The sequence below is a fragment of the Diospyros lotus genome, chromosome 15, assembly GCF_014633365.1.
Source record: "Diospyros lotus cultivar Yz01 chromosome 15, ASM1463336v1, whole genome shotgun sequence".
Classification (NCBI taxonomy): Eukaryota; Viridiplantae; Streptophyta; class Magnoliopsida; order Ericales; family Ebenaceae; genus Diospyros; species Diospyros lotus.
Window position 1 is genome coordinate 536,628 of NC_068352.1, and position 17,524 is coordinate 554,151.

Here is a 17,524-nt window from a genome sequence, read left to right on the forward strand (position 1 = left end):
GATATGTAACCACATATGATACTTGCATTGCTACCAGAAATGGACAACATTAGGGCATCCTTTGTTTGGTTCAAAGAAGTTTTTAGCAAATGAGGGAGAGGAAGACCAAGAAAAATTTGGTGGGGAACTTGGATGATATGTGTTACAATGGCTTTATAGAACTTTATAGAACTAATAGAAGATATGGCCGGATTGAGATGATTATTTGCAAAGATAAAATCCATGTAGCAACCCCTCGTAGTGGAATTAAGGTTGTTTATACTTTATTTGTTCACTTTTAAAAATGCTTAGAAGCTTGCACATATTTCTAATTGTGTGCATGTGATTATGATAATATTTATTTGTTTGACACTAGTCTTTAATTCTTCTCTATTACTTTCAATTAATATACTTGTACACTTTGTGCAAAGAGATGCATATATCTTAAACATGTTGAATTGTGTCAGTTTTGACACTAGTCTTATGATTTTTGGTTCACATTGAGTTTACTTTCAATTTACGCTCTGGTTCCCTTGACGTGGAGAGATGTGTCTATAACTAGTGTGTTCGGTTATTCTATTACTTAGATTATGTAACATTTATGTTAGTTTTTATTTCTATACATTTCCATATGTGCTCATTTATTTTTGGCCATTTTGCAAATATTTGCAAAATATTTTCGTTCTAAGCTTATAGAAGTAACACACTGAAACCAAATTTCATCCTTGTTTGTCTTACTTGAACATGAGAAATCAAATATGAACTGAAAAGGAAAAACACTCTTCCAGTAGATTCCTTGATTGGTTTTAACTCTAGTTAGTTTTCTGCGCTAAACGTGGAAGTATCAAATGTCTAAAGTTTATTCCTTTTTCCTTTTCTTTCTTGACTAGCTAATAATTTATGGGGGGGAAATAATGAGGGGCTTCCATGGAGCTTCTTATGTGACAAGTATTGACAAGTTCTTAAAGATGTTATGAATCTGTTAGATCTAGATCAATCTCATCATTGGATCTTGTACTGTAAACTTAATGGTATAACTGAATCCAGGGCAAATAAAAGGGTGCAAGTATACAGTCCATTTATTGCTTTTTGTAATGAACCATCCACGTGAAGTAAAATATTATTGGTTCTTTCCGGTCCTAGTCCTCTTTTTGTTCTAGTGGATACTATTAGTACAGTACTTAATAATTCTTCTCTGACTTTATAATTCTTTTCAGCATCCGAAAATTGGAGGACCTGGCCTTGTTGGATGCTGTGAGCTGTCTGATGGATCCATCGAGTAAGTGCTTCTTTCCTCCAGTCATATTCTAGAATTCCTCTTTTGCAGTAGTATGTGCTTTCTTGACAAGTAGGAAGTTTTAAGCTATTGGATTCATGCAGAGTGTTGGCATTGCAGCTAAATGCTTCCATTTCCCTTTAACTGATAATGGAACTGGAAAGTGGAAACTGCCTACATTTTTTATTACATAATCAATTTTGAGTCTATAATTGTCTCTCCAGCTTGTTATCCGTGATTTTGCCTGGTGGAAGCTCAATTTAATCTTAGCTTAAGATGATCCTAGCTGTGAAAAGTAGCTGTGAATGCCAATAACAGGAAGTATAGTCCTAAAAAACAGTGACCTTCAAACCTACATCAAACTCAATGCCATTAAGTGATCTATTCAAATGTAACACAAAACTAAAATCATCTTTTAATATAAATTCAATTAAAGGCCCAATGACAGGATAAATCAACGCTTAAACAAACATATTTCTAAAGTTTGACATATAAGAGAAAAATGGATAAAAGAATAAGGAAAGGAGAAAGTTACAACTTAAGGAACAATTTTGAAGCAATCCGCTGAGTGAGAGATGCTTCCAATGCTATCACTGCAAGCATTCCTTAATTGAAATTGGCACGTCTCCATAATCTGAAGTGAATTACATTTATCTTTTGCTAGAGATAATTGCCTCAAAGTGTGCAATTGGATGCTTGATGCTTGATTGGTGAGCTTGATGCTTGATTTTTTTCAGGGAATGGTTAAGACCAGGTGAGGAAGATCTTGTTCAGAGATTTGATCCGTCTTCTCCACTTGATACAATTGGCTTCTTCATAGCCAAGTTCAATGTTGGCCCCAAAGATGCCTGATTTCTTTCAAAGAATATGCAACTTGCAAGGATGCAGCAGCTCTTTGGTGTCAGATTTTATGCTTTCGGGAGGATCTTTCAGAATATTGTCACAGCATATCCTAAGGTGATGAGTTCATGACTTGGGTATTTTAAGGTGCATCTTCGGTATTCAAAATTTTCAAGACTAATTCTGGTTGATTATAATTATACCTAGTTGTACTGGTCAAATATTTTTAGCAGTCTTTGCATGTAACTTGATATTGTGGGATGCTCATTACAGTGAGAGTAGGCATTTGCTTTTGGTTTAGAAGGTCCTTCACTATATGTCAAGCTGTCAACATTATGTCCAACCCCCTGCCCTTGGTCTAGGTGCCGGTATGATCTTTTTTCTGAGTAGTTCAACTCTGCCATTTATTATATAATTAAACACTGTATGTTTCCTTTAGCCAGTACTCAATTTTCTTAGTTTATTTTAAAATAAGGTTAATCATGAAAATAATCTCTTTTTTTTTATGAATTTACAATTTTATCCAATTCTTTCAATTTTAACAATTAGATCCAAATTGACTCAATTAAATATAATTTTATCTAACCTATAAAATTGATTTAAAGGGGATGTATTCATGTTAATTTAGCATATCAAATATCATTTAATAATAATATTTATACAATTTATATATATACATAAATAAAAAAAATTATTATATATATGTTTTACTTGTGTACATATAATTCTCATAAATATTATTATTATTATTATTATATTATACTTAGCATGTTAAATCAGTATAAACATACTTTCTTTAAATTGATAATAAAATTGCACCCAAAAGAACCCATTTGGATCTAATTACCAAAATTGAAAAGATTAGATAAAATTACAAATTCACCAAAGATTGAATTATTTTTATAATTAACCTTACAAAATATTGTAATTACAGTTAATAATTTCAAGTTGCATTCCCCCCTTTGCAACAATTGCACACACTTAGTTTGAGTACTGAGGTTATCTATTGCCAAGAAAAAAACCAACAAAAACAAGTAGGCATTTATTAACTGCAAGTCCCAAATAGGTCTCGGAATAAGAAGGTAATGCTAAGAAGAGAGAAGAGAGCAAAATAAGATACAAGCACAAGCATATGAAACTACTAAAATAATCTGATAAAGCAGCCTGTGTTACTAACTTTCTTGCTTCTGGGCTACTTTGTTTCCCCCCTTTTGTGTCATTTGTCCATGCGACTGTACAATTGGCATACCCCCTTCAGAGTGATCAATTATGGGTGTCTGAAGGTTTTCTATTGAGATTGTCTCATCAAAAAATTCCAAGCCAGCAATGCTGCTCCTATTGCTGGCTCAACCTAATTGCATCAAGGCGCCAGAAAAATAAGTAAATCTCCCAACTAAAACAAAAGTGCAACAATCTTACAGACTTGAAAGAATATTATTATAAATTAATAGAGGGCAGCAGAGAAAATTAGAGGAAAAAAGTTGTTGTGTATATAGAATGCACTCGATTCTTCAATTATTTCTTTCTATTTAAAGTTTCATTCATTCTTTGTGGGGAACATAACCATTCAATTCACTAACAAACAGTTAAAAGAAACGAGTCATATCACATTTTACAGTCTTGACTCTCTCCCCAGCTAGTGTTTCATGAGAACTTGTCGACAAAACAATCAATTAAAGCAGTAATTTTGCCACTTATCCAACATCCAACAAACAGCCATGCATGATAACAAAGGGCCGCTAAAAACTTACCTTTGTCGTTACTGGAAAAATTCCTGACAGAGGGAACAAAATCATCCAAGCAGATCACGTAATCAAGAATATAAGAGACTGATATCAGCATGAACAAGGAAAAAGAGAACCAAAATGCACTACTTATAATAATGTAGTGCACTTGGCTTATCATAGATAGATGGTGTTACAAAACATTTTGAACTTCCCTCATGTTTATGACAATCACCAGTTGAGAGAGAGAGAGATGGTATAAAAGGTACAACAACTATTGCTAAAATAGGTCAAAATAAACTACTGTGGTCATTCATCCAAGAAGCACAGGCAAAAACACCTAAGACAGACATAGCATTTACTTGGACGACCCCATGCAATAATTTTCAAAAATATTAGGATGACACGGTAATGACACATTAAACCATAAATTGTATATTTTATTTTATATTACATGGATTGCTAACCATAAATTGTATATTTCGTGTTTGCCAACTTGTAGTCCATTGATCCAATCCATCATTTCTTTTCTTTTGTTTTTTTCTTTTTTCTTTCCTTGGGAGAGGTAGGGATATTAGATACTGAGAATCAAGGTCAAAAGACAGGTATGCACATAATGATGAACGATATCAATGTGACCAGGAATTCTAGCGTGGCATACAGGATGAAGACTGTCTCCAGCACCCTTAACTTCAAGAAAAACAACGATGAATTCCGTTAAGAGCAGCAAAAGGGCACTTCTTTATATTTGGAGAACCTGTAGTCAATCATGTCCATATTGCCCAATAGGTTTCAGTGATACACAGGGTGCCGGCTATTGAAGGAGCTCATTAAACAAAAAGCAAGCTTCCTATGAATAAATAATTGAGCCAACATAAGTTACCAAAGGATAGATGCATAAACTAGAACAACTAGAAGGTTCATCTAAAAGAATTCTCAAACTTGACTTTACGTGAACTTGTCCATCAATATAGTTCTTCTAATTCAATTGAATTGATCTCATGTCAATCCAAACAAGCTCTATCCATTTTATCTAGGGACAGCTGCATGGAATGTTGTTCTCTAGTGACATATGTAACTATAACCTTAGATGAGTCAGAGACAATCAAAAACATTCTATGATGACTTAATCTCGAATGGAAGCTCATAAACCTACATTGAGTTAGTTCTCACATTTTTGTTTGGATTCGAGCATGCTGTATATGGTTAAACATCCCAAACGATAATCATTTTATCAAGTAGTCCCTTCTTTAACTTCTGTGAAAACATTTGGTAGTTGTCCTAAAAATTTCAAGTTCGTCCAACAAAAATTTTGAAAATTACTGATGAACTGAAACTATTGCCAAAGCAACCATACTTCAAATATTTGTAGATTTTACACTTAATTTTTAGTTCTCTACAGAAGTAAAAGTTGCTTTAGAGTAGCCATTGCCTTTATTTTCTCCACTTTTTACTTTCCATTTCATAAAACGAATATCAAAGTAAGTAAACCTGACAACAAAAATTTCTCTCTCCACTATTTATTCAGAGTCCAAGAAGCTTCTACTTCTAAATATATGGGAATGTAAGTGAAGTTAAGGCATAACAATTTACTTTTGCCTATATAATGTAAACTTGTTATAGAATGATAAAATCTGGATAACTAGAGCTGTCTGTTTGTCACTATACTAAAAAAATTTCCTTTTATAAGTAATTAACATAAAAGTGCAGGATATTTACATTTTACAACCATATACTTGTCTTATACATCTATACATCTAAATACTAAAACATCTAATTACAATACTTCTGTAAAGTATTTATGTCATACGTTCTAAGCTTTTAACATATAAAACTCACTAATAACTCTTGCAAAACTTTAGCAGATAAATTTGCAAGCAGATCTCTAGACTATCCTAACTCTCTCCTAATTTCTCAGTGTTCATTGTGCCCACTCCAAAGACACAATACTAAAGGGGTCACCACTAAGCCACTTGCTCTGCTCTGCACTCTCTCACCAGAACTACCTTTCCAAACTATAATATATGTGCAACTTATCAAATTCGTCATTGGATAGATTACTAGAAAGACAAGCTAGAATGTCAATTTTCCAATTTCACAAGGTGTGAGGGCTTTAATAGAGCCCACAAAAAGTACTTGGCAAGTACTTGCCAACATGCAACATGTGTCCACATCCATTCCACCATTGCACTATTTTAACAGTTGCCATAGAATTTTGTTTCAATTCTTGTATTTGCACTTTAACATTGTAGCCAGAGTCATGAAATTGGATGCGAGCAAGACTTGCTAGAAAGCTAGATGCTTATAACAATAAAAGTATTAATGGAAAGGCTATAAAACTAGTACTTAAAGTTGAGCATATGCTTACCCTTGGATGAATTGGAAGAACTCTAGGAAATTCGTTAGCAATACAACTTACGACTTCTTTCCCTATGTCCCACCTCTTATTGGCTTCAAGAACACCACCAACCATAACAAGGGGAAAAGAAGAATTTCCATCTGCAACAAATTTCATTAAAAAACAAAAAAACAAAAACAAGAGGAATATATATCACGTGAGTCTCAAGAAAGTATTCTGCAGAACCAGCATGGGACGCACAACAAAGAAATTTAGAGAAAGAAAAAGGGGTCAATATTTCTGGTATCTTGCATCTGATAACTTAAGCATCATCAATCATATTTGTAAATTTCATTCCATATCTACCAGTAAATATCTGGAAAAAAAATCTCCCCTAGTTCATTCTGGTTAAGTTACCGCACTGTTACCTCATCTCTTACAAAGATAAGATAAGGACTGTTACAAGGGTGCCAGGTGTCCCAAAGAGGCATCCATGTTACAGGCAGGGCAATACAAACCGACCAAAGATGATCTCACAGCCATCATTTAAAGCACGAAGCACCTTTTCCTTATTTACCGGGAAAAAGAAAAAGAGAGATGGGTCCACCTATTTTTCTTTTTGACTCCATCAACAAGGATCATATGGCCACCACTGATTGAGTCAGCCATTCAAATAATTTATAATTGTGACCAGTTTAGATTGGGCCTTTCCTCTTACTATTTAACTTTAATAATAAATAAAAACCATTATGGTGTAGATGTTGTGGCCCAAGTCATGCGCATACTTATCATGCACTGCCATACATTAAAATAATTCCACCATGCAAATAAATTGAACGGTTTAAGCCTTTTGGGTTTTTAAAGCTTTTTTTACTTGCAGGGTTTTAGAGAAAGATTTGATCTATCAAGAGATGGTTTTCTGGGGCTAGTCTTTTGTCACAACTTTTACCCCCCCACCCCCCGGCCAAAAAAAAAAAAAAAAAGTTCATCTCTTTAAAGCTTCATTCTTGAAGATTTATCATTTACTAGGCAAAAATTTTATTAAACATGTTAATTTATTAAACATGTTAATTTAGTTTGGGATTTTAATCATGTTAATTTATTAAACATGTTAATTTAGTTTGGGATTTTAATCAATTTATTTGTAAATAGTCATGGAAAGATAATTCAAAAGAAAAAGAATCGAGGAATTAATATTGAGCAAAGGCTCTAGTGAAGTACAACCTTCTCTTTCTGGCCCTTCTTAATAAGTTCATACTTGGATGAACTTCATTCTCAATGTCTCCACTAATTATGAATTGTCTACAATATCATGGATGGGAGAACTTGCTTACGAATGCATACAAGAAAGAACATAATTTATTCTTTAGTGTTTTCACTTGTGAAGTTTGCAGTAATATTACTGGTTGAAATAGCTAGTGTGGAAAGAACTTTTTCTACAATGTATATCATCAAAGACTTCATTGCGCAATTGAATGGGAGATGATTGGATGAATGATTGGCTAGTCAAATATTTAGAAGTAGATATATTTGACACCATTGAAATTGAAGGCTATTGTACAACAGTTCCAAGGTGGAGAGAGTCACGGAGGAAATTTGGTGTGTGGGTCTACTGAAGGCCTATATCTACCTGTCCAAAGAAGGCTACAAAGCATCAAATAGTGAAGAAACTGCAAGAAGTAGAGAACAAAAAGAGATCTGAGAAAAGTTCTGAGGTCCGGAGCCACAGTGAAGGAGGAAGATCAAGGAAGAGAGGAGGAGCTTATGCATTTCTTGTCCAAAGAACACGAGGTGAGCACTCTCCGCTTGTTCATTCTATTTTTCTAACTTGCCAACACCACAGGAAGCATCACAAGTCCTTTCTTTGGCAACGGATGGCCCCGGCAAAGCCCTGTGGCCATCGCCAAGCCCCCTTTTTTTTTTCTTTGACCCTGTTTGTAACGCCCAAGATTTTTAAACTAAAATATAATGTAATACTTGGGATTTTATTTTAGCTTCTAATACTTGAGGAAATATGTCCTTTCAAGGGATTATAGAAGCCTTGAGACAAAGATTCAGTTTTTGAGCCAGTGGCAAAATCGTAAATATTGAGGTTCGGGTAAAAGTGTAATTTACCTAAAAACTAGGGGTATTAGCGTAATTAGTCCTTTCTTCGGGGACTAAAATGCAATTGAAAATTGGCCTAGGGACCAAGTTGAAAAGGGTCTAAGTGCAATTACCTGAAAAGTTTGGGCCAAAGTGTAATTCTTGAAATATTTTTCCTAAGGGCATTTGGGAGATTCAAGAAAAGCCTTATAAATGATTTTAGAAATAAGGATGAAGCCTCATGATGATATTAGAGATAAGATGAAGGCTCATGATGACTTTAGAGATAAGATAAGTATTCATGATGACTTTAGAGATAAAGATTAAGCCTCATGATGACTTTAAGGATAAGATTTGATATGATTTAGATAAGATTTGATAAGATCTTATTTGGATAAGATTTGATAAGAATGATTGCAGAATATCTTAGAAGATATGGAATGATTAGAGAATATTTTAGAAGATTTGAAATGATTGGAATATCTTGAAAGATTTAAAAAAGATTTGAAATGATTGTGACTTACTTGGTGACCAAGTTTCCAAGCTTATAAATAGGGCTCATGGCCAAGAGTTTCCTCATTCTAAGTTGGGATAAATTCATGCTAGACGGAAGTGCTTCGAGCTTTTTGTAAAGGTGAAGCCTTCAGCATTCAAATCTCATCAAACCAAGTTAAGGTAAGTACATTATGAACTATTTATGATGTTTAAGCATGACTATGAACTATGTTATGTGGTCCCTCATGTTATGTTATGTTCACGCAAGTTTCGGGACCGGAGCTCGGTAGTGCTACGCACGAGGGTTCTTACCCCTGCAAGTTGGTGGAACCACTCGTGTCTCCATACGATATGTTATGTTATGTCATGACTTGTTTAAATACATATGATGGTTCTCTTGTACTTACTGAGATTTGCGTAATCTCAGCCCCCTTATGTTTCCCCCTCCCCCAGGTGAGCATGAATGAGGAGACTAGGACATGGACGTGGAGCGTGGTGGCTTGTTTAAAAAGGATTTTCAAGAACTTAAGTTTAGTTTTCTTTTGAAAACAATGTTTTTAGGGTTGAACTCTGATCTTTTCCTATATGTATGCCATAAAGCATGTCTTGGAATTTTATTTGATTTAAAGGAAATATGATTTTTGGTTTTAAGCTCCGAATATTTTTATATGAATATTATTATCATTAAGCATGTAAGTAAGTTACGGGTGTTACACTGTTAAAGCCATTTCTAGCTTTCTATTGAGAGAAGCGTAATCGAAATTAAAGATGGATAAGCCCTGAGCCTATTACCCATTTGACCCCTAGCTTTCTATTATTTACTCTTTAATTCACAAGTTTTTAGAAATTACAGAAAAGCCCCTTAAAATTCTATAAATATCAGAACGTCCCCTGAGTTTTGAAAAACAGGAGGACCCTCCAAGTTTCTGAAAATTATAGAAAGGGCCCTAAGTTTCAAAAATAACAAAAAAGATCCTTAAGTTTGTAATTATGGGAAGGAAAACCCCTAGAATACACGAAATTAGAGTAATATCGATGCATAATTTGTATAAGGTGACTATTGTGGAATTATTTTGTTGGGATAATATAGCACAAAGATAGGTTAGTGGTTATTTTGTGATATGTATGCTTTGAAAATTATTCTCATACATGATTGAACTGTTTTGACATGGATATTATGTTCTCAATGTTTATTTGGATATTACATGACATGTTGAAATATGAAAACACATAGAATATGGATTTAAAATTTGATACAAAAGTTATTGTGTAAACCCGATACAAAACTTACTTAACAAAGCAAGTTATTGTGTATCCTAGACTCCCAGTGATGACTCTAATGCAGCTATTAATGTGGCACAAAGGAGGTTCTAGTTTCTAAATGGTTCGGGAAAAGGTTAAGTGTGCCCCTGGTGACTCCACTGGGTACTTGTGGGTATGGACACAATTTATCCTGAGGCACCTTAGTACGTGTGGATCAGCTGGTTACACAAAAAAGCTAATTGAGATAATAATTATGTTATTGATGATGGATGATCCATTGATGTGATTCATGGTTCCCTATTGTGGTACATGTTTTATACATTGAAATGCATGTATGTCACACTATAATTGCTACACCATGTGGACTTGATAGAGTTCTACTGTTGCGTTGAGAATATATTGAAATGACATCATTATACACTGATATGGATAAAAATGTTACATTTTGAATATAATTTATTACATGCAGAATACTAATTACTGAGCTGTGAGCCTTCACTCCACCTAACCATTTCAGGCGATCAGCTAGATGCTTAGGGTAGGACTCAGGTGGGGGATTGTTATTGGACTCATTAGGGCCACTTCACTTTGTCAAGTAATTGTGAGGCATCTGTACCTTGATTATCTTGGTATTTGCATATCATTATTGACACTTAATGATTGTGGTGATGGATTTTAGGCTTAGTGTCTTTAGTTTTGGGTAGGTTCACGACCGACCATACTATCTGCAAAAGGTGGTGCAACAGACACCATGCACGACAAATTAAAAAGCTCTTATCATATATGCACCACATAACTAGAGCAAGAAAACAATTTTACTTTAATATCACACCTTCACCACTCAAGCGGAGTCTTTGGACAACTGCTTTTACACTTGATGCTAACTCTTGAACTGCATCATGCAAGATCCCATTTGCAACTTGATCACCTGCCTCTGCACAAGATACCACAACTGGAACAAGAGCAGCAATTCGGGCCCATGATGGATCTGCATATGTCCACCTGAATTCAAAGATGAGAAGCCTTTTGTAACTCATTATATTTTCCTGTGCATCAGTAATATTCAATTTAATCAAACCTATATGTGAAGCACAACAGTAACACCACAGAGTTACATATTCCAAAATAGTCTTTTCACTACAATATAAAAAAAAATATCATCCAAAGCAAAAAAAAAAAAAAAAAGTTTTCAAGTAAAATCATACAAACAAGAGCATGCCACAGGTCCATGTTTAGAGCCTTTTAAGGGGAGAACAGAGTGCATGGAAATATTAAATGGAGCAACTATGTGTCACTAATTTATCAACTTGGGTCATGCTGGTTCAGGGTCCACCTTGTAAAGTCTCTTAAATGTGTCATATTTAACAATCTCAAGGCTTCATGTATAATTAATGTGATAGTAAGACAATTTTACATCCCTGATTTTATCCCCGTGAATGATTAATACGCCCAAAATTTTACATTACTCCCTGTGAATTGCCTTCTTTTTCAATTAGACATAAAAAGGTTTGCTTAGTCATCAGATTACTAAAAGACGCCTCCTCAACATAGAATCTTTGAAATATTATAAATAATATTTCCAGCAGTATAAATATTAATTTTAAGCAAATATGTAAGTGATGTTTCAGGACAAATACCCAATGAGTTCATCAGCAGAAGGGAGTTTAAGTAACCGCAGCATAGCACGTGTTAGCATTGTATGTGGACCACGACCATCATGAGCTCGTACTACTGCAGTCAATGCCTGTGCAGCTATTCCATATCCACTACAGACAAACAGAACACATTTTCAAAAGACCACTACAAATAGCTAAAAAAACAAAGAAAAGAAAATTACGAGGATGTTTCAAAAGTAAGAGAACAGTTCCTTGTAATAAATGGCCTCCTACATGTAGCAATCCCCATGTGATCATTGATAATCCTATCCTCAGGATATGCTGCTGGAGAAACTACCAAAAAAATGGAAAATTTTGCAGAAGAGGTTTAAAAGAATGGCAACACAGTGCAAAAGATTCCTGTAATTGGAGAATTGTAGAGAGACTGTTTCCACATCCAAGTCGGGTTGACCAGCCTTGCACTGTTTCTTGACCTTTATCCCGAAAAAGATTCCTGTAATTGGAGGATTCAGGGAGTACTAGAAGTATATAGCCTCTGCTCTGGATGTAGAGAGACCATTTCCAGACACAGTTGGACTGTCTCCACACCCAAGTCGGGTCAAACAGCCGTGTAATGCTGCTTGAAAGGCTACCCTTTATCTAGAAAAGGGATCCATCAAAAATAGAACTACTATGGTAAGACCAGCATCTCTGATGCTCACTATCTCTTCATTTACAAATAGTGCATTATGAATAACAGAAATCACTATAAAATCCATTCGGATTTGTGGCCTTCCCCACACTTTAGACACTGGAATCAACATCAATTGTTTGGAGTGCCAATGAGCGAGGATTCTTTGTCCTGAATATATTGATCTGCAAATTTAGTATTTTAAAATCTGTGCATTTCAACAAATGTCTGGCAACACTATTTCTCCCACCACCACTGGCCAGCCACAATAAACTCAAACTTAGGTCTAAACTCTCTTTCTTCAGTAATTAAGCCTACTCTTTCGAACTGTAGATACAGGCTTGTATTCCTATAATTTAGGAAAGAAAGATTTTGACCTTAAATGACATCTTTTTAACTTATTACTAATAATGATGATAATATAGGCAAGATCTCATAATCTAGCTTATTATTTGAAGAGTATCATTTAGTTTGAAATGCACCAACGTTATATATCTCTTAGGCCTTAGTTTTAAACCCAAATAAATATTCAGTACTACCACACAGTTTTATTGTTTATTTTATTTTATTTATTTTTGTTTGTATTTTTAGTTTTTGGCTAAGTTCAGTCTACAATATATTTTATAGGATCAATGATTTTAGAACATAAATATGTAGAAAACAGAAACTCAAGGTTAAGTAGGGATAGCAATCCATGATCCAATCACGTCTAACCAACATCAAACACTTCATACTACCCAATTCATCTCACACTTCCACATGCTATAACAGTACCTCACAATCCAAGTTATCTACAAATGCCATAAATGCAAAGTGGAATTAGGAGCAGAAGAAGTAAAAAATCAGTTGCATGAACTGCTTAACATTCATAATTTAACAGTCATTGCGACCTTTTTCCCATATTTTCAACTGTATTAAGTGGTCTTAACACAGTAAAGAGAGACAGGTGTCTTCTTCATGCCTATAGGACAGAAATAACCATAACAAAAGGTAAAAAATGTACCTTCCCCAATCACCTAAGACGGGTCCTGCACCTGCAGCTCGAGCTTCCCTGCCATCTTCTGTAAAACCATATGCTATGGTCCCTGTACCGGCGATTAAAACACATCCATGAAGCTTTCCCATTGTTCCACTTGACAAAGCCGCCACAGCATCGTTCTCAACGAATAGCTTAACATGACTTGGGAAGATTTCTCTAACCATATAAAGATGAATGTATTTTAGAATAAAAAGTAATGTGGAAATCATATAGCTAGACATGTTGAGAGACTAAAGGTACTTCAGTATCACAAACAAAAAGATCTAATTAAAACCCAAAGTATCAGGATATATTAAAAAAAACAAGTTGTTAACAGTCTAGCCGAAATAGATTCTCGGGAAAACATTCTGACAGATTGATTTAACAAAAGCGATGGCCATAAATCAATGTTAACTGGTAGTCAATTTTGTGATGGTGCCGAATAAAGGAACAGATACAGAATACGGCGGTTTGCTCACACATGGTAAGTATGGGGTAAATTTTGGTCTTTGGTGCCACCCAGAATCTTGGCTTCACTTGGAAGAGGGTCATTTACAACACAGAGATGTTCTTTTAAAGACAATTTGAATAGTAATTAGAATGAGAACAAATTGATAATTTTTTTTATTTTTCCTAGTTTCATTTTTGAATCAGTAGCTTAAGATTCTGTCATGACCCTAGGGTATAATGGTCATTAAAGCATGCTGCAATTACTGATTTGTATTTTTCTTTTACAACTTGTATTTTTTCAGTTACATTTCTGTTTTAGAATGGAAAGCTGTAATACTTTCAGTTAAAATTATAACTGAAAGCACTAACTGTAAGAGTAGCTATATAAGCTACTCGAGAGGATCTTTTGGAGAATATTGAGTAATAACTGATTGAATGCTTCTCTCTCTTCAATTCTCTCCCTGATTTCTCTCTTGCATCTTTCTGCTCTTCTCTCCCTTTCTCTCTGTTCTCCCTGATCTCCCTCCATTCTTCTGATTTCTCCCTCCCTTTCTAAAATGCTTTATTTTTTTTTCTTATTTCCTTAATCATGTTCTTTGAAATCAGGGTCAGTCTTTGCTGGGATCTGGTACACAAACAAACCACAGTATGGATTGTATGACCCAGAACATGGTTCCTGGGTGGCTTGTGATTCTCGTATCATTGATGAGGATCATCTGCAAACAGGGAAGGTGGCAATGTCATTAGCTTGCATCAGGTTTGGCACAGATCAATTAAATGGTACATGCACACACTCTGTAATGGCTCTACCAGAAACGTCTATATGCATTCTTATTGAATGAACCATGTCACAGTGGTATTCTATTTATGTTTTTCATATGAAGAATTCTATACAATTCATAAAAGATAGAGGGGTGGGTAACTCTGTAGTCTGTATACCATTTTTAAACATTACAAATGTAAGTTCACTTGGATTGCAGTTGAAATGAGAGGCCAGGAATAGAGATAGAGGAGTAACATGAAAATAGAGAAAAGTTGAGATGTAAGAAAGAGATATCAATGTTCTTAAAATAAGCTATGTCAAACATCTAGTACACTAGCTTACAATCAGCAAATATAGAAACAGCATAAACTACAGGTGGTGACTGGGGATGAACTCCTGCCAATTAAACCTAACAATAAAAATGCAAATTAAAGCCTAAAGTCAAGTCTGCTTAACATTCTATGCCTAAGCAATGTGGAAACACCTGCAATAACAGCAGACCAATTTTCTTCAAAGAAATCTTCAGAGCAATGGCTGTGGTGCAGCTCCATAAGATTTAATAAAAGTGATGAAACTCATCATTTATAATCAGTCAGATGATTTCTCCAACACAACAACAGCAATCACAAGACTTAATTCCACTAGATGGGGAGTCAGATGATGTCTCCATCTAACTAAATATTGCTGGAAGCCACTGCTAAAGATTCCACCACAAAAAGTAGTATATTTGCATCTCAAAGCTTGTATTAAAAAATATCCACTAACTATTCATAAACTAGAAACTAGGATGGGTTTCTACAGATCCTATTTCCAGTCTGATACTTCAGATCACTCACTCCGAAAGAGATAATACCTCTGATAGGTGAACATTATAGACTAATAGAAAAACCAGAGAGCTTACAGACCAAAAAAGCAAGTAAATACTTTCTTCTTTTTTTTCATATTGGGGTTTAAAAATGCTTCAATTTCATGAAACCCATCACAAAATTAGGGAGTTAAAACCCTGTATCACATAATCCCATTGCAGATTGTGAAACATTGAAAGCCTTCAAATGAGGTCATGAATCATAAACAAATAGAGAATTCCTATGTAGTTGCACACTAGCCTTAATTGCACAATTGAAAAATGTTGACTATTGCAGGTTGTACAGGTGGTGTTTTTAATTTTTAATGAAGTGTAAGTTTGATCAGTTTGGTTGACATAATTTATCCTAGAATATCTTTTGAGTCATTACATTGATGGTCCTCATTCATAAAGGACCATTCATAGGATAATGATCTGGCTTGGTCATTTGGAAACCATCTAAAAGAAAAGAATCCCACTCGGTTATATGAGATAAAATAAGGATTTTATCAAGTCCAATGTTAAGCTTCGGAGGAGATCTTATGATTAACTTTACAAAGAATATTTCAATAATCTGTTTATATGACAGAGCCTGAATGTCACATCCTTTCCTTCTACTGCTTCTGAATCTTCCAGACACCATGTTATGCTTCTATAATACTCAGATGGATCTTAGCTCTTGAGATGATAAAGTTGGTCTCCCAAGTTGTCCATCAACTGAATTTTATGTATATTTTCCCAGCAAAAGGGATTTGATTTCAAGTCCATTAACCTATCAAATGAGAATGTGCCATAAACCACCTTTTGGAGAAACAACAAGCCAAGTCTTGAGAACATCCTAAATTCAAGTCCTTGGTCTACACATGAAATAAATGCAAAATTCCCCACAAACAAAAAACCACTTCATGCCATCATTTTACCATTCATTCTAATGCATTCAGTATGGTTAGAAGCATGGATATGGACATCAGACACAAGTATGACACATGCACACAAGCAAGATAATTTATCACCCTAAAAAAATCAAAGCAAGACTGACACAATATGAATATGGCAAGACATAAATGTGCAAGTGCGTGACTGCATACAGATAAAACTATTCTTCATTTCTAACATTACAAATATATAGATATAAACATGTATGTGTATGTGTCTATGCATAAAAAGAAAACTATCCTTCACTTCTAACATTACAAATATAAACAAACAAATATGTGTGGATTGTATTGAAAATGGAAGCAACCAACTGCTACACTCTTAAGTATAAATAACTTATTTTACTGCTTCAACATAAGATCTAATCCTAAATACATAACAAAATAATATAACACAATGAAATGAGCAGTACATGTCCAGGAGTATCCAACAAGTTGTTATGGAGTCCAATACAAATATGATAGCTATTTAGAAGTGCATGAACTTACAAAAGAAGGGGTAGATATAATATATATCATCACATGCACTTCTGTCCAGCCTAAGCAAACAAAAGTGTGTTTCAACCTCATGTCATCAATATTTTGTTCATTTATCCTAAGAGGGCCAGTCTGACATGGCATATTTATATAGCCTTAACCTTACACACCTCAAAGTTTAAGTAAGATAAGGAAGAGACTAACAGACGAGGACAACTGGCATAGAGGAACATCACATTTCAAACCTATGTTATTTCCATGCATAATCTAGGAAAAATACATCACCAAATTACTCAATAAGGTAAAAGGTATTCCAGTAACTTCTAAGCATTCTCAAGTTCAATAGTAAATTTGAAATCTGCCTCAGCTCCCATGAGGAAGAAAGGAAAGTGAGGGGACAGCTAAATAATCACAAATGCTGAACTCCTAACAACAATGACAACCAAACCCAATCAAATCATGGAAAGTATTAAAATGAAACACGAGATGGCAAGTATTATAAGTAAATTTACAGAAAAAAAGTATTATAAGTACATGAGTAAATGATATGAAATTTGCTAGCCATAGCAATCGTCTGACTAATAGTTCACGATGATAATAGGTATTTTATGTAATAGGTAAGAATAATCTAACTAATAGATCACTGTGATAATCTGTGCTTTATGTAATTAGGTTTGTGATTAAAAATTTAAGTGTAATATCCATATATTATATTTTTGTCACAACCCAATCCCACATTGATAGTTTATTG

The 17,524-nt window shown here is 34.5% G+C and overlaps 2 protein-coding genes across 3 annotated transcripts in view; one reads left to right on the top strand and one right to left on the bottom strand.

Annotated features, from left to right (window-relative positions):
* Window positions 1-2,530, top strand: part of LOC127792141 (rRNA (cytosine-C(5))-methyltransferase NOP2C) — a 30,875-nt gene extending 28,345 nt beyond the window's left edge. The window contains exons 12-13 of the mRNA XM_052322516.1: window positions 1,197-1,258; window positions 1,993-2,530. Of these exons, the coding sequence (XP_052178476.1) occupies window positions 1,197-1,258; window positions 1,993-2,107 (177 nt within the window). The 3' untranslated portion in view covers window positions 2,108-2,530. The remainder of the gene's footprint in view (window positions 1-1,196; window positions 1,259-1,992) is intronic.
* A 584-nt stretch (window positions 2,531-3,114) lies between these two features.
* Window positions 3,115-17,524, bottom strand: part of LOC127792023 (uncharacterized) — a 31,959-nt gene continuing 17,549 nt past the window's right edge. Inside the window, exons 3-7 of one of the 2 annotated variants that reach the window (XM_052322305.1) lie at window positions 13,290-13,481; window positions 11,638-11,766; window positions 10,833-11,002; window positions 6,188-6,318; window positions 3,115-3,446 (exon numbers count right to left, since the gene is read on the bottom strand). In XM_052322305.1, coding sequence (XP_052178265.1) covers window positions 3,384-3,446; window positions 6,188-6,318; window positions 10,833-11,002; window positions 11,638-11,766; window positions 13,290-13,481 — 685 coding nt within the window. In that variant the 3' untranslated portion in view covers window positions 3,115-3,383. Of the gene's footprint in view, window positions 3,447-6,187; window positions 6,319-9,449; window positions 10,726-10,832; window positions 11,003-11,637; window positions 11,767-13,289; window positions 13,482-17,524 lie in introns of those variants that run through there. The other variant, XM_052322306.1, reaches the window with a different exon arrangement.